This window comes from Mesocricetus auratus, unplaced genomic scaffold (assembly GCF_017639785.1).
Source record: "Mesocricetus auratus isolate SY011 unplaced genomic scaffold, BCM_Maur_2.0 Super-Scaffold_100007, whole genome shotgun sequence".
Lineage (NCBI taxonomy): Eukaryota > Metazoa > Chordata > Mammalia > Rodentia > Cricetidae > Mesocricetus > Mesocricetus auratus.
Window position 1 is genome coordinate 58,682,961 of NW_024429191.1, and position 22,758 is coordinate 58,705,718.

The 22,758-nt window shown below is 39.5% G+C and overlaps 1 protein-coding gene across 6 annotated transcripts in view; it reads left to right on the forward strand.

Annotated features, from left to right (window-relative positions):
* Rhot1 (ras homolog family member T1) overlaps nucleotides 1–22,758 on the forward strand; it is a 66,041-nt gene that overhangs the window by 24,533 nt on the left and 18,750 nt on the right. For all 6 annotated transcript variants that reach the window (XM_040749270.1, XM_040749274.1, XM_040749273.1 and 3 more), the window contains exons 7-15: nucleotides 585–693; nucleotides 1,808–1,909; nucleotides 8,017–8,115; nucleotides 8,568–8,676; nucleotides 9,406–9,526; nucleotides 17,040–17,124; nucleotides 17,431–17,576; nucleotides 19,293–19,393; nucleotides 22,170–22,300. In XM_040749270.1, the coding sequence (XP_040605204.1) occupies nucleotides 585–693; nucleotides 1,808–1,909; nucleotides 8,017–8,115; nucleotides 8,568–8,676; nucleotides 9,406–9,526; nucleotides 17,040–17,124; nucleotides 17,431–17,576; nucleotides 19,293–19,393; nucleotides 22,170–22,300 (1,003 nt within the window). The remainder of the gene's footprint in view (nucleotides 1–584; nucleotides 694–1,807; nucleotides 1,910–8,016; nucleotides 8,116–8,567; nucleotides 8,677–9,405; nucleotides 9,527–17,039; nucleotides 17,125–17,430; nucleotides 17,577–19,292; nucleotides 19,394–22,169; nucleotides 22,301–22,758) is intronic.

Below are 22,758 nucleotides of genomic sequence, written 5' to 3' on the forward strand. Positions count from 1 at the left end.
TACTGCTCATTTTCTGGTTTTCACTATTTGAACGAAAGGGACCCCTTCCTTCCTTCTTCCTTCCTTCCTTCTTTCCTTCCTTCCTTCCTTCCTTCCTTCCTTCCTTCCTTCATTCTTTCCTCCCTCCTTCCCTCCCTCCCTCCCTTCCTTCCTCCCATGCATTGATGTTTTGCCTGCATGCGTGTCTGTGTGAGGGTGTCAGATCCCCTGAAACTGTAGTTTCAGACAGTTGTGAGCCATCATATGAGTTCTAGGTATCGAACCTGGCTACTCTGGAAGAGCAGCTAGTGCTCTTAACTGTTGAACCATCTCCCTAGCTCCCAGAAACATTCTTAATGCCCTTAATACTTAGAAGAGTATGTGGCTTGAAATAGGCACTCTATAGATGGGTATTGACTGACTGAATGAACCTAGTCTCTGGGAGCCTTGGCCTAAGAATAGTAGAGAAGTTTTGTTGGGAAGGTTAGAGTAAAGCTTTTTGGTTAGATTAAAGCTTTTTAGTTAGAATGGGCAATGATGTAAGTGGAAATATAAATCTAACATCTTTTGTTTTCTTAACTGGATTAATGCCCTATTTATTCCAGGCTGCCTTTGATATTGGTTGGGAACAAATCTGATCTGGTGGAATATAGTAGTATGGAGACCATCCTTCCTATTATGAACCAATATACAGAAATAGAAACTTGTGTGGAGGTATGCCTTGTGAGAAGGGGGGATTATGTGGGATGGAATAAATTTTCTGTTCTTTCTGAAGTCATGTAAAGGAAATAAAACAGAATTTAGGTCGGGTGGTGGTGGTGGCACACTCCTTTAATTACAGCACTCAAGAGGCAGAGCAGGCAGATCTCTATGAGTTTGAGGCCAACTTGGTCTACAGAGTGAGTTCCAGTACAGCCAAGGCTACACAGAGAAACCTGTCTTGAAACTGCCCCCCCCAAAAAAAGAAAATCCAGAATTTGAAAGTTTTCCTGTTAATCTCGATGAAGACATTGGTACTGTCTACAAACGAAAATTTATTTTTCAGTTTCTTCAAGGAATCTTTTTTTTGTTTTGTTTTTTGTTTTATTTGTTTATTTTGGATTTCTCTATGTATCTTTCTTTAAAAATTATTTATTTATTTATTTATTTATTACAGTGTTCTGTCTGCATATATGCCTGCAGGCCAGAAGAGGGCACCAGATCTCATTACAGATGGTTGTGAGCCACCATGTGGTTGCTGGGAATGGAACTCAGGATCTCTGGAAGAGCAGCCAGTGCTCTTAACCTCTGACCCATCTCCCCAGCCCCCTTTCTATGTATATTTGAAGCCTTTCCTGGAATTCACTTTGTAGATCAGGTTAGCCTGGAACTCACAGATTCACTTGTTTCTACCTGAGTGCTGGGATAAAAGGCATGTACCAGCACTGCCTGGTTCTTCAAGGAATCTCACTCTTACCTTATTGCCTCTCCACTTGCCCCACTAGGCCGAGTAGATGTAGTAAGAGAAAATAAGGAAAACTCCTGAGAGTGGGAGGTGTTCCAAGGGAGGAATATCTATTAAATTGACACTTGAAAAATTGTTTTTAAGCCAGGTATTGGTGGCTCACGCCTTTAATCCTAGCACTCAGGAGGCAGAGGCAGGCGGATCTCTGTGAATTCGAGACCAGCCTGGTCTACAGAGCAGCCTCCAAAACAATACAGAGAAACCCTGTCTCGACAAACCAAAAAAAAAGAAGAAGAAAAGAAAAAGAAAAATTGTTTTTAGCTATCATAATTGATTTCAGAGTATAAAATTTAAAACTTAAAACTTTTATTTTTTATTTTTTAGTGTTCAGCAAAAAACCTGAAGAATATATCAGAGCTGTTTTATTATGCTCAGAAAGCTGTTCTTCATCCTACGGGGCCTCTGTACTGCCCAGAGGAGAAAGAGGTAACCCCAGGCTGTGTTCTGTGGGCCTGAATGATACAGTATGGTTGTGGGTTTTAGTAATGTTTAGCATTTTATATAAGATGAAGCTACTGAAATTGAAATGTGTTGATTATTAAATTGTTAAATTGAGTGTTCTGGTTGTGTCTTCATAAAGTTTCCAGTTTCAGTATTCTTTCAGGTAGTGCCACTGACACACAGAACTGGCGACACTAACAAGGCAGCCAAGACTCAATTAATTGTTTACCTTGCAGCTATAAAATCTATGAATTTTTATAGCCTCCAAAACAACACAGAGAAACCCTGTCGCGAAAAAAACCAAAAAAAAAAATCTATGAATTTTTCCCTCAATTTTCTATTTATTTATTTTGTGGGGTGGATGTATGCCTTGGATACCGGTAGAGGTCAGAGGACATCTTGTGGGAGTCAGTTCTTTCTTTCCTCTGTTTGGGTCCCATGTAAGGCTTGATAACAAGTATTCTTTACCCTCTTATCCATCTCATCGGCCCTGAAAATCTATGAATCTAAGCAAAAACTTGAGTAGTAATTGTTCGTTTTGTTTCGGTTGATCTCAGGGCTGTGTGCATAGTGAGTGTGCTCCCTGAGCTACCTTCTCGGACCTCTTATAGCTTTTTGTCCTGGGTACATGTGATGTAACTTGGATATACTTTCTTTCTTTTTAATGATTTATTATTTTTATTTTATGTGCATTGGTGTTTTGCCTGTATGTTTATGTGAAGGTGTCAGAGTTCCCTAGAACTGGAGTTACAGACAGTTGTGAGCTGCCATGTGGGTATTGGGAATTGAACCAGGGTCCTCTAGAAAAGTGGCCAGTGCTCTTAACTGCTAAGTCATCTCTCCAGCCTGGATATACTTTCATAGCTAAGAAATACAGCAATTCCATTGAAAAGTACCCAGAATTTAGTAAAATTTTGCAGTAGATTTAAAACTGAGTTTTAAAAAGATATATAACATAAAGCTCACCTCTTTCATACATACTATTCAGTGATTTTTAGTATATTGAGAAAGTTACATGCCTCTTATCTGACTCTACTGCCTTATAATCCTTCTCCAGAACAACTCTGTGGCCATTAGCAATCACTTCCCAGCCCTCTTTGTCCTACCCCTGGCGACTGCTGATCTACTTTGTTTCCCTTGGATAGTCCCCAACAATGGAGTCACCAATGAGTAGCTTTTATTTCTCTCTTCTTTCACCAGCACTGTGTTAGAGGTTCACTTATGCTGTAGTGTGTATCAGTATTAATTTCTAGTTAAATAAAATGTCATCATATGGAGGGAACAACTCTGAATTTTTTTTTTTTTTGGTCTTTTGATGTCTATTGAAGTAGTAGTTTCTTCCTTTCAGCTATTGTGAATAAGCTGCTGTTAATGTTAACTTGTTCATCACATACAAGTTTTTTTTCCAGTTCTTTCCAATGTATATGTACGTTGGTGTTGCTGACTAACAAGACCATTGTATGTGTAACTAAGGGAGGAACCACCAGATATTCCCACAGTATTGGCCAATATTGTTCATTCCCACCTGCCATGTATAAAGATCCAATTTTTGTTTGTTAGTTTTGTTTTTCCAAGGACAGAGTTTCCTCTGTGTAGCTTTGGCTGTCCTGGAACTCACTCTGTAGTGGGCTGGCCTCGAACTTGCAGAGATCTGGCTGTTTCTGCCTCCTGAATGCTGGGATTAAAGCCGTGTGCCACCACTGCCAAGTAAAACTCAATTTCTTTTTCTCTTCTTTTTCCTTCCTCCCCCAGCTTTCCTCTTCTTCACCCCTCCTCTCTCCTCCCTTTTCTCCTCCTCTCCTCCCCCCCACCCCTTGCATTTAGGAGGCAGAGGCAAGTGGATCCCTGTGAGTTCGAGGCCAGCCTGGTCTACAGAGAGAGTTCCAGCACAGCCTCCAGAACAATACAGAGAAACCCTGTCTTGAAAAAACAAAACAACAACAAAAAACAAAAAACAGGGTCTTTCTTTTATGTAACTCTGGCTTTCCAGAGTTCACTTTGTAGACCAGTCTGGCCTTGAACTCACAAAGATCAACCTGCCTCAGTCTCCCAAGTGCTAGGATTAAAGGTGTCTCTGTCTCTCTCCCCCAATTCTCTCATTCTCACGTATTCCAGGGTGTGTTTATATAATGTATAGCTGAGGTGACCTGGAGTTCCTGATTCTCCTTCCTTTCTTTCCCAAGTCTTAGCATTAATAGTATTCATTGCCATATCCAGGTGAATTTTCCACCTTATTTATATTTTTATCAGCAGTCATTTATGCTCTTGGTCTTTTGGTTTATTACAGTCATTCTAGAAAATATCACTTTAGGGGCTGGAGTGATGGCTCAGCTGTTAAGAGTACTGACTGCTTTTCCAGAGGACCCAGTGCCACATGGTAGCTCGCAACTGTCTAACTCCAAGATCTGACACTCCCACATACACACAGCACACACAGACATACATGCAGGCAAAACACCAATACACATTAAATTTTTAAAAATAATGAATTAAATAAAAATATTTTATTTCATTGTTTATATTACCCTGATGAGTGATGATCTTATATTTTTATATGCTTATTTATATATCTACTTTGGAGAAATATCTACTCAAAGGACCTATGCCTTTTAGTTAGATTAATTTTTATTAAGGTATTTTTAAAAATGAATTTTAAGCCGGGCATTGGTGGCACATGCTTTTAACCCCAGCACTCAGGAGGCCTCTGTGAGTTCGAGGTGACCTTAGTTTATTCTAAATTCTTTAACTATTGCTCTGTTCTTAGGCCTGTTGTTAGTTCTGCTAATCTGCTGGTCTCCTGTCCTACCCCCAGTCCTTGAATAAAGCTATCTGCTACTCAGTTTTCAGGTGTATCTAATAAATAAAATACCCTATGAAATTTTTACTTTTAGACTATATTTTTTATATGTGTAAGCTTTAAGTCTAAGCTTTACTAGTTTTTTTTTAAGATTTATTTATTTATTTATTTATTTATTTATTTATTTATTTATTTATTTATTTATTATGTATACAGCATTCAGCCTTGGACGCCAGAAGAGGGCACCAGATCTCATTATAGATGGTTGTGAGCCAACATATGGTTGCTGGGAATTGAACTCAGGACCTCTAGAAGAGTAGTCAGTGCTCTTAACCTCTGAGTCATCTCTCTAGCCCTAGAATTTTTTTTTAGATAGGAAGAATCTTTAACCTTGAATTCCTGAGTTTTGAGAGCTTGCCTCAAAAAATGCAATAACAGTATCATGCCCATGACTTTAATCACAGCACTCAGAGGAAGGTGGATCTCTGAGTTTGAGGCCAGTCTGGTCTGCAGGGTGAGTTAGAAAGACCCTGTCTCGAAAAACAAAACGAAACAAAAGTAATAATAGTAATCTGATGAAATATAAGTACCAATGTATTTTTTTTTCATCAAGGTATGAAATATTTTAGAAATTAAAGTGCTCTAAGGTTTTTTGTTTTTCCCCCACTTGTATGTATTCACACAAGTGTGTCTGTCTGAATGTGTATGAGTGTGGGTGAATTTGAAGGTCAGAGGATTCTTTTCTTTCCATCATGTTAGTCCTGATGATCTAACTCAGGTAGTTGGGCTTGTAGGCAGTTATCTTCACTACTGAGCCATTTTGCCAGTCTTAAATTCTGTAATTTAGTTTCATATTACAGTCACAACTATTATCCTTACCATTTTGCTCCAAGTAGTCATAGGAGTAACATTATAAATTAATGAAAATGCTTTTTCATCCTGTCATCTTGTGTTTTTTTTCATTCAAATGGATTCATAAGACTCCAACTACAGAAAATTTATGTAAAACATAATAAGCACTCTTTTTTTGGGGGGGAGGGATTGAGATAGGGTTTCTCTGTGGCTTTGGAGGCTATCCTGGGACTAGCTCTTGTAGACCAGGCTGGTCTCAAACTCACAGAGATCCACCTGCCTCTGCCTCCCGAGTGCTGAGATTAAAGGCGTGCGCCACCAACGCCCGGCTAGTTTGGATTGAATTTGACATACTCTTGCTGAGAGAGGGGAAGGGGCCAATAGGAATGAATCTACCTCCAAGTTTAAATAAACTTCAATTATCTTTCTTCAAGTGTGAGGTACATACCTTTAATCCTAGCTTTTGAGAGGCAGAGACAGGTGGATCTCTGTGAGTTTAAAGCCAACCCAGTCTACATAGCAGGTTCTAGACAGCCAAGAAGACAGAGAAATTCTGTCTCCAGAAATCTTCCTGATAATTTTTTTCCTTGAATAGGATTGGAAATTGAACCCTATAGCCTTAGGCATGCTACACAAGCATTCTACCACTGTACTATATCACTCGTCTCCAGAAGTCTTTTGTTAAGTGTTGTTGGCAATGACTGCCTTGTAGAAGAGTATTGGTCTTTATATAGGGGGTGTGTGTGTGTGCATGTGACCAGAGATTAATGTCAGGGTGTCTTTCCTCAATTACTTTTCCATTATGCTTTTTGAGATAGGCTCTCTCACTATACCTAAAGCTTGCTGTTTCATCTAGTCTAGTTGACCAGCATGCCCAAGGATCTGCCTGTCTATAATCCAGCACCAGGTTTATAGACATGGGCCACTATGCCAGGCTTTTATGTGGCTTCTAGAGATCCAAACTCAGGTTCTCATGCTTCTGCCGAAAGTACTGACTGAGCTATCTCAGTAGCCCATGAATCTTATTCTTAGGTAATCTATCCTTTATATATCCTAAAATAATTAAAGAGGTTGTCACAATGAATTTCTGTCACCATGTGTTTTACAGATCTCAGAAAGACAAGATTCACTTTCAAAATATAAATAATCTTACAATAGCAAGTTAGTAAAAGTCATATACTTACTAACCATGATATTTGTAACCTTATTTGTGAATAATTTCATTTTTTACCTAACTGTCACATATGCATGGGATAAATAAAAATACTGAGTTCTTATGGTTGAGATGATAATTCAGTGCTTGCTTAGCAGGAGGTCCTGGGTTTGATGCTCAGCATGTATGTTTACTTATGCACTCTCATACACACACACACAGAACCAGGTATGATGGCATCGGCCTGTACTCCCAGCCTGAGCTATATTATTATAAGACTAAGGCTCTGCAAAAAAGGAGAGGGATGGAAGAAGGGAGAGAGAAAAAGAGACAAAGAGAGAGGAGAACACAAGAGAATATAAGAGAGTATAAAAAAAGTCATGAATGCTGGGCGTTGGTGGCACACGCCTTTAATCTCAGCACTTGGGAGGCAGAGGCAGGCAGATCTCTATGAGTTTGAGGCCAACCTGGTCTACAGAGCAAGTTCCAGGACAGCCTACAAAACAATACAGAGAAACCCTATCTCGAAAAACCAAAAAAATAAAAGTCATGAACATTGCTGGTCTTGCTGGGGCAGGCATGCAATCCCAGTTACTTGGGAGGCTTAGCTTGGGCAAACAAGTGAGACCATGGTTCAAAATACCAAGTTAAAAAAAAAATGACTGGGTAAAGTACCTGCTGCATAAGTGTCTTGAGAACCCACATAAAGCTGGATGCAGTAGCTGTGTCTATAATTCCAGTGCTCCTCTGTAAACATGGGAATATGAGACAGGAGACTTCCCATAAGCAGGCGATAGACCCTGTCTCAAACAAGGTGAGAGGTGAGCACTGACAACCAGCGTTGTCCTCTGACTTCTACACCTGGCACATACACAAAATTTGGGGGATGGAAAGTTAAAAAAGGATTGAGGAGATGGCACAGTTATAGAATGTTTGCCCAGCAAGCCATAGTTTCAATCCTCTGTACTTAATTTAATGACTGAGCTTTAGTTCATTTCTTCATGTTGTCAGTTTTTTGTTTGTTTGTTTGTTTGGTTTTGGTTTTTCAAGACAGGGTTTCTCTGAATTGTTTTGGAGACTGTCCTGGAACTCACTATGTAGACCAGGCTGGCCTCGAACTCACAGAGATCCGCCTGCCTCTGCCTCCCAAGTGCTGGGACTAAAGGCGTGCACCACCAACGCCTGGCTTATGTTGTCAGTTTTTGATGTTAAATAAAACCTATTGGAAGTTTTCTCAGTATTGTGAAAATTGTATTTTAAATTACTTTTTCTTTTCTCTTTTTTGTATAGATGAAACCAGCTTGTATAAAAGCCCTCACTCGTATATTTAAAATATCTGATCAAGATAATGATGGCACTCTGAATGATGCTGAACTCAACTTCTTTCAGGTAACTGTGTTTAGCTTCAGATTAAGAATGATAGAATTAACAGTATGCTTCTAAGCAACCTTTTCTTGTATCTGTAAAACTATCACATCCAACTATTAAGTCTTAAGGTATGAAAAGCCTATTATGCCTAGGAACTGAGACTTTTTGATAATTTGAGGTTTTGGTATTTAGTGGGTGTGTGAAGAATGACGAACTCTGAATGACTGTGCCTTCTGGATTTTTGTATTATGTGACTACACAAAGACTTTTATGTTTCTGAACCAGAATGAGGAGTGCTGCAGATTTCTTTCTTCAAGGATGGTATCCTTCCCTTAGATAAAAAGAAGTAGGGATAGCATTTACTTGTTTCTTTTGGGTGTAGCATTTTGATTTTGTAGATGAACACTTTTATATTATTTGTGGATTACATTCTGGCTTGTTTTTAAATTTATTTTATATTATGTTTTTGCTAGAGAATTTGTTTCAACACTCCTTTAGCTCCTCAAGCTCTCGAAGATGTCAAGAATGTGGTTAGAAAACACTTAAGTGATGGTGTGGCTGACAGTGGGTTGACGCTGAGAGGTAGGGAATGGTTTCTTCATCACTTTCTCCCCCAGGTGCTGGGTGCTAACTTTGGGCCTTACTCACGTAGGGCAAACACCACATTAATTGCATTTCTAGCGCATTTCCCACTCCTATAAATTTAATATTTTCAAATAGCATAACTTATGCATTAAAGAAATGTTAGTATTGGTGGGAGATTATTATTTTTACTTTCAGTATAAATTAGAGGTAGGAAAATTGGTCAGACCAGATATGCAGAGAGCTATATGATGGAAAGATATACATGTAACAAACATCTTAGTACTCTTAAGCCATCTTTAGGCAAAAGTTACTTTTAGGGACTGTGTATGTGAGTCAGATTTACCAATTATAGTGTTTCTTGTTGAGTATATTGCTGAGTTATGGTATAATTAAAAAATGAAATTAAAACCCAGAATTTTCCATTATAGAAGTAAGCCAGGGGACCTGTACATCATTTTCATCTGTCTTTATCATGTAGCTCTGGCTCTCATTGTGCTCATTGGGATGTAACTTTGTCCCTTTTGTCCATAGCTTGCTCTTGCATAGCTGGGTGTTTATGGGAAATAAATTGAAATTTGCTCCTTCAGACACCGAGGGACTGCTTTGTCCCTCACTGTGAAACTAGTTCATAAGTTCTCACAAATCCAGCTCACATTGTATGCTTTCCTCCCTGCCACAGTTAACAGTCTTCACATCAACTGTATTTACTGATTTACTTTATTTCAGGTTTTCTCTTTTTACATACACTTTTTATCCAGAGGGGGAGGCATGAGACAACTTGGACTGTCCTTCGACGATTTGGTTATGATGATGATCTGGATCTGACGCCTGAGTATTTATTCCCCCTGTATGTACCTCAGCTTTCTAATTTATTTCACTTGCCAAGTATTTTTTACGTTGTATTTAGTTTATGCATAGTTTTTAAGTACCTTGTGACTAATTTAGAGTTATAGGAAATTACTCAAGTTTGGCACTCTGAACATTTTGGACCAGATAATTTTTTGAGTCTCTCTATTACATAGGTTTGGAGCCTATCCTGGAACTTGCTCTTTAGACCAATCTAGCCTCAGAGCTCTACCTGTCTCTGCCTCCTGAGTGCTGAGATTAAAGGCATGTTGTAGATGGAGGTTCTGTCCCCCCTGGTCCTGCAGCAGTGCAGTCCCAAGTAAAAACACTGAGGCTTATGTAAATTATAAACTGTTTGGCTGATGGCTCAGGCTTCTTATTGGCTAACTCTCTCTTAATTATTAACCCATTTCTATTAAACTATGTATTGCCATCTCTAATGCTCTGGCATGTTACTCCTTTGGCAGCTACATGGCATCTTTCTGGCAGCTCCCTTTCTATGTTCCTCTTCCCAGCATTCCTATTCTGGTAGCCACGCCTGTGCTTCCAGCCTGGCTACTGGCCAATCAGCATTTATTCACCAATCAATAAGAGAAACATATATTCCCAGCATATAGAAGGACATACCCCATCATTGTGTGCCACCACACCCATCCAGAAAATTATTTATTGTAAATATTGTCTTGTCCTCTAAGCCATAGAATGATGAGCAGATCCTTAAATGACAGAAACACCTCTTCTTCAAGTTGTGACAACCAAAAATGACCTCTCATAAGTAAAATCATCCACTTAAGACCCAGGACTTAGGGCTGGAGAGGTGGCTCAGAGGTTAAGAGCACTGACTGCTCTTCCAGAGGTCCTGAGTTCAATTCCCAGCAACCACATGATGACTCACAAACATCTACAATTCAATCTGGTGCCCTCTTCTGGCAGAACAGTGCATATGTAATAAATCTTTAAAAAAAAAAGACCCAGTACTTAATATAGCATGACATAATAAGCACTTTTCTTCTTCTTCTTCTTCTTCTTCTTCTTCTTCTTCTTCTTCTTCTTCTTCTTCTTCTTCTTCTTCTTCTTCTTCTTCTTCTTCTTTTTTTTTTTTGGTTCTTCAAGACAGGCTTTCTCTGTTTAACAACACAACAACACAACAGCTCGTGACTGTTGTGTAGACCATCCCACTTTGTAGACCAGGCTGGCCTTGAACGCACAGAGATCTACCTGCTTCTGCCTCCCAAGTGCTGGGATTAAAGGTGTGCACCACCACCACCTGGCTACTTAGTTGAAATTTTTTTGTTGTTTTAAGGTGGCTTCTCACTATGTACACCAGACCTACCTTTGCTTTCCAAGTGTTGAGATTACAGATTTGTATCCATACCTAAATTTATAAATCTTTTAAAAAACTCTTACTGAGAACAGAAATACTGGATAAACATAGTTTTGGTGTCAAAGTTGAGAAAAATGTTAGTTAACATTATTCCCTTCTTTATTATTTCTTCCCCTTCACTTTTATGGCTTTTTTAAAAATGTATTATTTGTTAATTATGTATTCAATGTTCTGCCTGCATGTATTCCTGCAGGCCAGAAGACGGCACCAGATCTCATTACAGATAGTGTGACACACCATGTGGTTGCTGGGAATTGAACTCAGAACCTCAGTAAGAACAGTCAGTACTCTTAACCTCTGAGCCATCTCTCCAGCCCTATGGCTTGTTTTTAATGCACATTAAGTACTTTCTCCTAAACAACTGATGTATATATGTAGTGATTTTCCTTTGGTAATGCTGTTTGAGTCTTATGTGTTTAAATGTAGGCTCAGTGATGTCCTTCCAGGAGACAATGCCTGGTCTTGGGTGCCTCTTCTCTACTTTTGGGAATTGTAGTCTGTCACAATTGAACCTTGACATCTTCTGGCCTTTCTTACCTTTTAGTCATATAATACATTTCTGTCTAAGAATTGCACCTCCATCTATCTGTGCAATGGTTCAGAAAACATTCTTCTAACCTTCTCCATTCCCAAGGAGCTAGAGTATTTTTCTGATTAGATTATTGGTTCATTACTATGTTCTAGGTTGCAACTTAAGGAACTGAATGGTGGCTAAATTTCAGCAGTTTTTCAATACATATGTACTAAACAAATGAGTTTATCCTAGGACCATCACAGGATTTTCTTTCCTGTGCTGTTTATGTGAGTGGATGCCTTCAGGAAGTTTATTATTATTATTATTATTATTACTGTGGGGATGCATATGTTAAGTGTAGCCTCAGAAGAGGACATTGTTGGTTGTTTCATCACTCTCCTACTCATTCTTTTGAGATACCCTGACTGAACCTGAAGCAACTCTTGCAGCCAGCAAGCCCCCTTGATACTCTTTTAAAAGCTTCATCCACCACCCTAGCCTTGGGATTATGGGTGTTTATATTATCACAGCCAACTTTTTATGTGGGTGCTAGGGATTTAAACTCACTGAGTTACCTCTTTATTTCCAATTACTTAATTTTTTATGTGTGTGGATATTTTGCATGTATAAATGTCTATGTACCATATGTATGTCTGCCAAAAGAGGTTAAAAGGACATCTGATTCCCCCAGAACTGGAATTACAGCAGATGGTTAAGAACCACCATGTGAGTGCTGGAACTCAAACTGGGATCCTCTGAAAGAGCAGCCAATGTTCATACTTGTAAGCCATCTCTCCAGCCCCCAATTATTACTTTTTTGGTTTTTCTTCCAGACAAGATTTCTCTGTATAACAGCCCTGGTTGCCCTGGAACTTACTCTATAGATCAGGCTAGCCTCAAACTTACAGAGATCTGCCTACCTCTGCCTCCTAAGTGCTATGATTAAAGGCATGCACCACCACAGCCCAGTTTATTACCCTTTAAGAGGTGGCTTTTCAGGGCTGGAGAGATGACCCAGCAATTAAGAATGGTGCTGCTCCTGCAGAGGACCTATCTGAGTTCAGTTCCCAGACTTTACATTGGGTGGCTCATAACGGCCTGTAACTCTTCCTCCATGGAATCTTAACATCCTTTTCTGGCTTCTTCAGGTACCTGCATCTACATGCCACATTCCCACATACAGACACACACCTTGTCCTGTAATTGTGGTTTACTTCTCACTTGAGTCATATATGACTCCTTAGAATTAAGGAGCTGTAAGTGTAACAAACCAAAACAATAACTAATAGTGCAGAAGAGGGGGAAGTCTGATTCAGTGTTAGTGGCAACACATATGAGCATGTATGACCCGACATTCCCACTACTGAAGTCATATGTAATGGAAATGGAATCATCAGAGAGATACTGAATTTCCTGGTTTACTGCAACACTGGTTGTTAGAGCCACAATACAGAGTGGGTGAATAAACAGTTCTTTAAGTTGTGGCTGGGTAGCTCAGGAAGTAAAGGTACTTCTCAAGAAAGCTGCTTACTTGAGTTCAAACCCCAGAATCCACTTAAAGGTTGAAAAGATGAATTCACTCCACAAAGTTGTCTTCTGATCTCCACCACATGTATACCCACACTCAGCATATACACACAGTAATAATAAATAATAAAAGTGCTATATGAATATAATTCCTTAATGGAATGTTTGTTTGGCCATCAAAACAGGTCGGAAATTTTTTATTTTTTTGTTTTTCAAGACAGGGTTTTTCTGTGTAGCCCTGGCTGTCCTAAAACCAGCTCACTTTGTAGACCAGGCTAGCGTCAAACTCACTGAGATCCACTTGCCTCTGTCTCTTAAGTGCTGAGATTAAAGGCATGGGCCACCATAGCCCAATAATTAAATATTTTTTAAAGTTTTTTTCTATGTATATGAATGTTTGTACCTATGTAAGTAAATCAAGAGTGTACATGGTGCCCATGGAGGACAGAAGAGTGTGTTGAATTCCTTGGAACTGGAATTACAGAGAGTTGTGTTCAGCCATGTAGTTGCTGGGAATGGAACCTAGGTCATATATAAGAATAGCCAGTAACTCTACTGTGTCAAGTTGAAGTAAACTAGCCAGCACACCTAAAAATAAAAATCAGTCAGACTTGGTGGTATACTCCTATCATCCCAGCACTTGGGAGGCTGAGGTACGATTCATAGTAAAAGGAAAAGGATCTGCTCAGTACAGAGGAGATGTATTTACCCCAGAGGACAAAGGACAGAGATAAGAGACAAAGACGAGATAGAGGGAAAAGGGGAAGGGTAGAGAGAAGATGGATGTGGCACATATTAAAATGGCAGTTTATAAAGGTACAAGGGGAAACCTCCTGTTAGGATGAAGTATCTAATTTGAATTAAGGCAAGTCAAAGGGTGCTTCTGATTGCTGGACTCCAATACTTTGATACCTGGACCTTGGTAGTCAGCCTTAGGAGGAGGAAGTGGCCAAATAAAGGAATAGACCTTGGTGGCAGCTTTAGGAATGTATTCTAACGGTTTTTATCAAGGCAGAGGGAATGGGGAAAAGGGCAACGCATGCCAGAGCCACATGCTCGAGTGAGCTAGTGTCCCTTTAGAGTCCAGGGTCATTTTGGTCTGTGTAGTTAGTGTAGCACTGACTGTCCTGAAATTCACTCTGTAAGCCAGGCTGGCATCAAACTCAGAGAGATCAACCTGTCTCTGGCCCCTGACTGGGGTCAACCAGCAGATTTTGCACTTGCCCTATTATATCTGAACAAATGTACAGGTGGGTCTTGTCTTAATAATGACATCCTGTCTCAAAAACAAATGAGTAAATAATGAAAAATTCCAAAGCACTAAATAAGAAAAAAAATTTTTTAAATTATGAAGTTGGAAAGATATTTTGTTTTTGTCTCTCTAATACCTAACTTACTGCATTTGACATTTGTTAAATGCTATCTCCATATTTCACTTCATTACTATACCACCACCATTAATATTAAGCCCATAGTTGTGACTTACACCATTGAATATTTTTTTCTTTGTTTTGTTTTTATTTTTCGAGACAGGGTTTTTCTGTGTAGCCCTGACTGTCCTGGAAATCACTCTAGCCTGGCCTGAAACTCAGATATGTGCCTACCCCTGCCTCCTGAGTCTTGGAATTAAATGCATGTGCTGCCACTGCTCTGCAATGAATATTTAATATGTATTTTAAAGATTTATTTATTATTATGTATATAGTGTTCTGTCTGTATCCCTGCAGGCCAGAGGAGGGCACCAGATGTCATTACAGATGGTTGTGAGCCATCATGTAGTTCCTGGGTATTGAACTCAGGACCTCCAGAAGAGCAGCCAGTGCTCTTAACAAATGAGCCCTCTCTCCAGCCTCTACTTATGTATTTTTTAAAGATTTATTTATTCATGTATTTTATGTATATGAGTGCTTTGTTTTCATGCATACCAGAAGAGGGAACCACATCTCATTACAGATGGCTGTGAGCTACCTTGTGATTGCTAGGAATTGAACTCAGGACCTCTGGAAGAGCAGTCAAGTGCTCTTAAGTGCCAAGCCATCTCGCCATCCCTGCCTGTATTTTTATAAGTGTGCAAAAAATATAATCTACTACCAAAAAATGAAAAATCTATGAATGCTTAAAACTAGACAATTACCTTTATGTTCATTACCTACACCCAGTTCTTTCGCATCTCCTAACCCTGACCATTTCTTGTTCTTCTTTCTGCATATTATATTGTACCCACCTATACATTTGTTTATATGTAAAATAGGGTAAGAATTCAATAATTAAAGTGTACTATCTGCTGGTTGTAATGGTGCATGTCTTTAATCCCAGCATTTGGGAGACAGAGGTAGATGGATCTCTGTGAGGTCAGCCTGGTCTACAGAGCTAGTTCCAGGACAGCCACGACTACACTAAGAAATTCTATCTCAAAAAACAACCAACCACCAACATAAAAAAATCTGTCTTTTTATCTGTGTGCTGGGAATATAACTCAGGTTCTGATGCTTTTTTTTGTTTGTTTGTTTTTCGAGACAGGGTTTTTGTGTATTGTTTTGGAGGCTGTCCTGGAACTACTCTTGTAGACCAGGCTGGTCTCGAACTCGCAGAGATCTGCCTGCCTCTGCCTTCTGAGGCTGGGATTAAAGGCGTGCGCCGCCACCACCCAGCAGTTCTGATGCCTTTATGACAAGCATTTTACTGACTGAAATCTCTCTCTAGCCCCTACCTTTAATATTCATTTATTTGTGTGATGTCATATGTGTGCATTTGACTTATATGTGTGTACATGTTTATGAGGGCAGGTGTATGCCATGTTACATGTTTGGAGGTCAGGGGACAACTTTACATATTAGTCTTTACCATATACCTTTTTTAAGTCGAAATGTATTTTCTAGATTTTTAGTACATTTATTTATTTATTTATTTATTTCGTTCATTAGTTAGTTAGTGTGAGCAGGGGATTACAGACACCTGTAACATCTTTTGGTCCCTGTTTTTATTGTTGTTGTTTGGTTTGGTTTTTCCAGGTAGGGTTTCTCTGTGGCTTTGGAGGCTGTCCTGGAACTACTCTTGTAAACCAGGCTGGTCTGGAACTCACAGAGACCTGCTTGCCTCTGCCTTCCGAGGCTGGGATTAAAGGCATGAGCCACCACTGCCCAGCTTGGCCCCTGTTTTTTTTTTTTTGTTTTTGTTTTTTGTTTTTTGTTTTTTGTTTGTTTATTTTTTGTTTTTTGTTTTTTCGAAACAGGGTTTCTCTGTAGCTTTGGAGGCTGTCCTGGAACTCGTTTGGTAGTCCAGGCTGGTCTCGAACTCACAGAGATCCGCCTGCCTCTGCCTCCTGAGTGCTGGGATTAAAGGCGTGCGCCATCAACGCCCGGCTTGGCCCCTGTTTTATTCTTGTTTGTTTTTCTATTTTCAAGACAGGAGTTCTCTGTATAACTTAGGCTGTCCTAAAGTTCATTCTGTAGACTAGGATGGTCTCACACTTAGAGATTCACCTGCCTCTGCTTCCTGAATGCTGGGACTAAAGACAATCAGTACCTGGTTGGTTCCTGTTTTTTTAAGCATGGATATCAGGGATTCAAACTTAGGTTGTCAGGCTTGCTCAGCAAGTGCTTTTATCTGCTAAGTCATCTCCTGGCTCCTTTTTAAAACTTTCTTTTGTTTTTTTAGATTGGGTCTGAAGTTGTACAAACTTACAGAAGATACCCGTGAATACCTGATTCTCCTGCCTCCACCTCTGGAGTGCTTGGATTATAGACATGTATTATCACTCCCAGTTTATATTGTTCTGGAAATCAAGCTGAGGGCTTTGCGTATAGATAAGCATTCTGCCAGCTGAGTTACATTCCATCAGAATTTGTAAAGTTGTTATTTCAACCTGCCCTAATAATATTTAGGAAGAATATATATACGTTGGAATGTTTGGAATGAACATTATTAATAAGTCCTCCAAAGAATGCCATAATTACCCCAGAGACTTTCCCCTGAGAATGTCTATATGACTTCAGATCCCACAAAAATACTTATTCCAATTTTTTATTAATTTCTTATTAAATTTTAATCTTTGATTAATGATTTATTCTTAAATTATTTCGTCAACAGGCTAAAAATACCTCCTGATTGCACTACTGAATTAAATCATCATGCATATTTGTTTCTTCAAAGCACCTTTGACAAACATGATTTGGTAAGCCTTTGCCTTCAAATTTCCAAAGTACATAGTCAAATACTTTCTTTTTTGGGAGGGGGTTGTTTCTAGACAGGGTTTCTCTGTATAACAGTATTGGCTGTCCTGGAACTTGCTCTTTAGACCAGGGTGGCCTTGAACTTACAGAGATCCACCTGCCTCTGCTTCCCAAGTGCTAGGATGAAAGGTGTGTTACACCACGGCTGGCAAAATTCTCAAAGCTTAGTTTTACTAGGCTAGGTAGCTTGTTTGAGGATTTTTCTCTCAGTGATCTGAATGTCATGTTACTTCCTTATGTGTCTTCAGGACAGAGACTGTGCTTTGTCGCCTGATGAACTTAAAGATTTATTTAAAGTTTTCCCTTACATACCTTGGGGACCAGATGTAAATAACACAGTGTGCACAAATGAAAGAGGCTGGATAACCTACCAGGGCTTCCTTTCCCAGTGGACGTGAGTATAGAGCTCATCTCTTTGCTCTACAGTCATAGTTACTTTTAAATTATGGTGGTGTTGCACTTGTCATTTTGTATCTCTGTTAAGTTTAGCAAATCCTTCAATCCTAACTTCCTCTGATCGGCATGTCTCTGAGATGAACTGTAGAAGTTTTATAAGTTTTTCAAGAAGGGACTGTTGTCTTCCCATGATGTTATAGGAAATAGCATTACATCAACGTGAAACTAAATTTTGTGCTTTTTGTTTGATTGAGCACATTGAAGCTGTTGTTACTGTTTCACAGTCCTTCAGCAAAAGGGGAGAAGCATATTTTACTGGACCATGGAGTTTGCATTCATTTTAAAATTATTTTTAATTCTCTATAAAACTTAATGAGGATATGTCTAAAACCTACTTCGAGCATGGTTGGCATTGTACCAAGAACATTAAGGAAATTTTCAGTTCTTCATGATGTCATCATTACTTTAGCATTGCTGAGAAAAACTTTTTTTCCATAGAGGAGGTAGATGTATTAGAAAAACCGGGCTCCACCTCAAGGAAGGTGCCTGAGGCAGACTTTTCAACATTTTTTTCTCTTTCTTTCTCTCTTCTGTCTGCACCACCCCTCTCCCCATCACTGTGTCTTCTCCTCTCCCACTCTTCTCCCTTCCTTCCCCTCCCCCTTCCTGCCCATCTCCCTCCCCTTCCCCACTCTCTCTCCCTTTTCATACTTTTTTTTTCTTGGTTGTAAGCCTACCCTTTAACAGCTGAGCCGTCTCTCCAGCCCTATCTCCCTTTTCAGAGTCCAGGTCTTACGTATCCTAAGCTGGCTTGGAACTTACTATGTGGCTGAGATTGGCTCTGAACTCTTAATCCTCCTGCCTTTACCGCATAAGTAACTAGGATTTCATGCTCGATTTATGTGCTGCTAGGGATCAAACAACCAAGTGAGCTACATCCCAAACTCTTCCCCCCTACCCCCCAAGTATATAAGAAGAACCAATTTTGGGTACTCTTAGGACATATTTTTTGCTTCTCTGTGAAACCTTTTCTTATCTGCTTAGTTTATGTCTGGTCAGTGTGTACTGGACATTATGTTAGCCTGGGAAGCAGATACTGTAATATATCTGTGTTGTAGGTTGTACCAGCATTTATCTGTGTAGCAGCTCATTACCCAGGCTTGTTTTCTCTGGCAGGTGGAATAGAGGAATTCACCCTTGTCCTGTATTTTCTACAGGAATGGCAGTATAGGAAAAGTTATGGTTGGAGAGGCCAGGAAGATAGCCCGGTTGGTGATATGCCTAGAAGAACCTGAGTTTTATTTTAAGAACCAGTATGAAAAAGCACAGATATGGCCTATCCTTATCATCCCCTCAGGGAAGGTGGAGCCAGGCAGACTGATTCTTAAACCTCATCTGCCCTCAGCTTAGCTTTCTTGGGGAGTTCCAGACTAGTGAGAGACTATCTCAAAAAGCAAGGTGGACAGCTCCCAAGAAATGATAGCAAAGATTATCCTCTGGCCTGCACAAATGTTCACACCCGCTTTTACATTTATGTACATACAGACACATACACACAGAGTCATAGTTGGACACATAAGACAGTAGAGCAGTTTGACAAATAGTATCTAGAGCCTAACAGTAGGTAGTTTTTTTATTTTTGTTTTTGAGTTATTGGAACTTTTTCTGTAAATGTTCATTTAGGACATAAGCCTTGTAAACTTCCTGGTTTTAGGCTCACAACCTACTTAGACGTGCAGCGTTGTCTGGAGTATTTGGGCTATCTAGGCTATTCCATACTGACAGAACAAGAGTCTCAAGCTTCAGCTATTACAGGTAAGTGTATATGGATGCCATTCAGCTCATGACTGAATTTTTTTAACTTCAGTTTGGGAGAAGGGAGTGTAGCTCAGTTGGTAGAGTGCTTACCTAGTATGCACGAGGGTCTTACCCCTGGTGCTGCATAAACTGGGAATGGTGGTGCATACCTATAGTACCAGCGAAAGTTCAAGGTCATTCTCAGCTACAAATGCAGTTTGAGGCCAACCTATGCTATATGAAATGCCTCTCTCCAAAAAAAAAAAAAAAAAAAAAAAGGATTTGGGCAGATGGACCCATGTTAGGTTCTCAACACCTCCACGGTGCCTCACAGCCATCTATAATTGTTCCTGGAGATCCAGCATTCTTTACTGATGTCGATGAGCACCAGGCACACACATACATATATGTAGACAAAACAATCATACACATCAATAATTTTTTCTTTCTTTTCTTTCTTTTATTTGTTTGTTTTGTGAGATAGGGTTTCTCTGTGTGGCTTTGGAGCCTATCCTGGAACTCCCTCCGTAAACCAGGCTTGCTTCAAACACATTTGCTTGCTTTTGTTTTGATTTGTTTTGGTTTGGGGTTTTCTTTATTTGGTTTGGTTTTTTGAGACAAGGTTTCTCTGTGTAGCCCTGGCTTTCCTGGAACTTACTTTGTAGACCAGGCTGGCCTCAAACTCACAGAGATCCACCTGCCTCTGACTCCCAAGTGCTGGAACTAAAGGTGCATGCTACCACCCAGCATTAAGTTTTTTTAATTAAAAACAAAAACATCCTAGAGCCTTCATCCAGTAGCTGATGGAAGCAGAAGCAGACACCCACAGCTAAGCATGGAGCCAAACTCCTGGAATCCAGTTGTAGAGATGGAGGAGTGATGAGCAAAGGAGTTAAGATCATGCTGGTGAAACCCACAGAAACAGCTGACCTGAGCAAGTAAGAGCTCATGGACTGCAGCCAGACAGCTGGGGAACCAGCATAGGACAGAATCAGGCCTCCTGAACTTGGGCGACAGGAGACCTGGGCAGTTTATGGGACCTCTTACAGTGGAACCAGTATTTATTCCTAGTGCACAAATGGACTTTGGGAGCCCATTCCTTCATGGAGGGGTACTCTCTCAGCCTAAATACATGGGGGACGGCCTAGGCCCCTCCCCAAATGATATAACAAACTTTGTTGATCCCTCATGGAAGGCTTCACTCTCCCTGGGGAGTGGATAAGGAGTGGGATGGGGGATTGATTGGAGTATGTGAGGGAAAGGGAACTGGCATTGATATGTAAAATAAGATTGTTTCTAATTTAAATAAAAAACAAAGAAAAAGAAAATAAGAAGACAAAAAACAGAATTATTGCACTTTTGAACACAATAGCTGTGATTACTTATACACGGGATGCCCATGGTTGGTACCATCTACCTTGGAGGCTTACAAGGTCTCACTCCTCTTTGAGGATGTATAGGAAGTTAATAGTTGCTGAGGAAAGGAGAACATATTTTCTTCAGTGGTATAGCCACTTATAAGTGATGAGACCCCTATCCCTGTAATAACCCCTCATGTTCCTGTAAGTAACGCTAATGAGTCAATAGAAAAACAAAAACATGAAAATGGGGCTGGAGAGATGGCTCAGTGGTTAAGAGAACTGGCCATTCTTCTAGAGGACCTGGGTTCAATTCCCAGTACCTACATGGCAAATCACAACTATCTGTAATTCTAATTCCAGGGGATCCATCACACTCACAGAGACATACATGTAGGCAAAATACGAATGCACATGAAATTTAAAAATTATTAATTAATTAATTAAAGACATGAAAGACTGGTTGGAAAGGAGAAGGGATCAGCAGGAGTGGGAAAGAAATGTGATGGTACTGGGAAGGATGAATGTCATCATAGTGCACTATATTCATGTGTGAAACCGAGACCCATTACTATAATAATATAGACTAATATAAATGTTTATAAAAAAGGATTCAGAGATATGAACAAAGGAGGCCAAAAATAAAAGAAGATACCATTTCAAATATTATGAAGAGTGAAGATAAGCTCATTCTATGTCTGCATTAGTTTTGCTCATGATTTGGCAATTTCTGTTATTATTTATCAAAGGGAATAGAGTTCTTTTGTTTCTGTTCTATTCACTGGTGCTCCAGTGATGAAAGTGAGGGCGAGGTCATTCTCAGCTAGTAAGGAGTTGGAGGTTAGTCTAGGTAACATGAGATCCTGCTTCAAACTCTCCCCACCCCACCTCCCCCAAAAGAAAAAATATGGTGCCTTATTGTGCTGATTACATAGCTTTGTTTGTTTCTTCCTTTTTGTTTTGTTTTTTAAGATTTATTTATTTTTATTTTATATGTATTGATGTCTTGCCTGCCTGCATATGTGTGTGAAAATGTTAGATCTCCTGGAACTGGAGTTACAGTTGTGAGCTACCATGTGAGTGCTGAGAATTAAATTCAGGCCCTCTGGAAGAATAGACAGTGCTTTTAACTGCTGAGCCATCTCTCCAGTCCTAGCCTTTTTGGTTTTTGTTTGTTTGTTTTGTTTGTTTGTTTTGAGACAGTTTTTCTGTGTAACTCTGGCTGTCCTAGAACTCACTCTATAGACCAGGCTAGCCTCCAATTCAGAAATCTGTTGGGATTAAAGACTTGCACCACCACCACCCAGCATTATGTTTATTTGTAAATCAAACATTTCTAAAAGTGAGGTACACCAATACCTAATTTTATGGATGGTATAGTAGAGACTTAATGATTCTTAATGGTACATGCTCATGTTTTTTGTTTTTCTTTTTAGTAACAAGAGATAAAAAGATTGACCTGCAGAAAAAACAGACTCAAAGAAATGTGTTCAGATGTAATGTAATTGGAGTGAAAGGCTGTGGGAAAAGCGGAGTTCTTCAGGCACTCCTTGGAAGAAACCTAATGGTGAGGATTGTCAGAATAAAATTTCTTCTAACAAATGTTTATAACAATAAGTTTACAAAAGTTTTCATAGGCAATATCCTTTTTAGGTAATTATTCGAAGCCATTGGTCTACTTATATTTGTGCTATACACTAATAGGTATAACAATAGGTACTCCCAGGATTTGGAGTCTGAAGGTAGCCTTGGATACATAATTAGTTCCAGGCAAGTTTGAACTACTTAGTGAGATTCTGTTAAACAAAACAAAGCAACAGTAACCTTATTGAAGAGTTTTAGCTCTCTTTTAGAAAATCAGTATTTAGATCCGGATTAAATGACTGCACACATGAAAGCACCTGAGTGTGGCATTAAGTTCATGTATCAAATGAGTGATGATACTTAATTCTGACTAGTCCCTTAACTAAGAATACTGCTTACATATGGGCCTCCTGTGAGATCAGATTGCATATGAGGATTGCC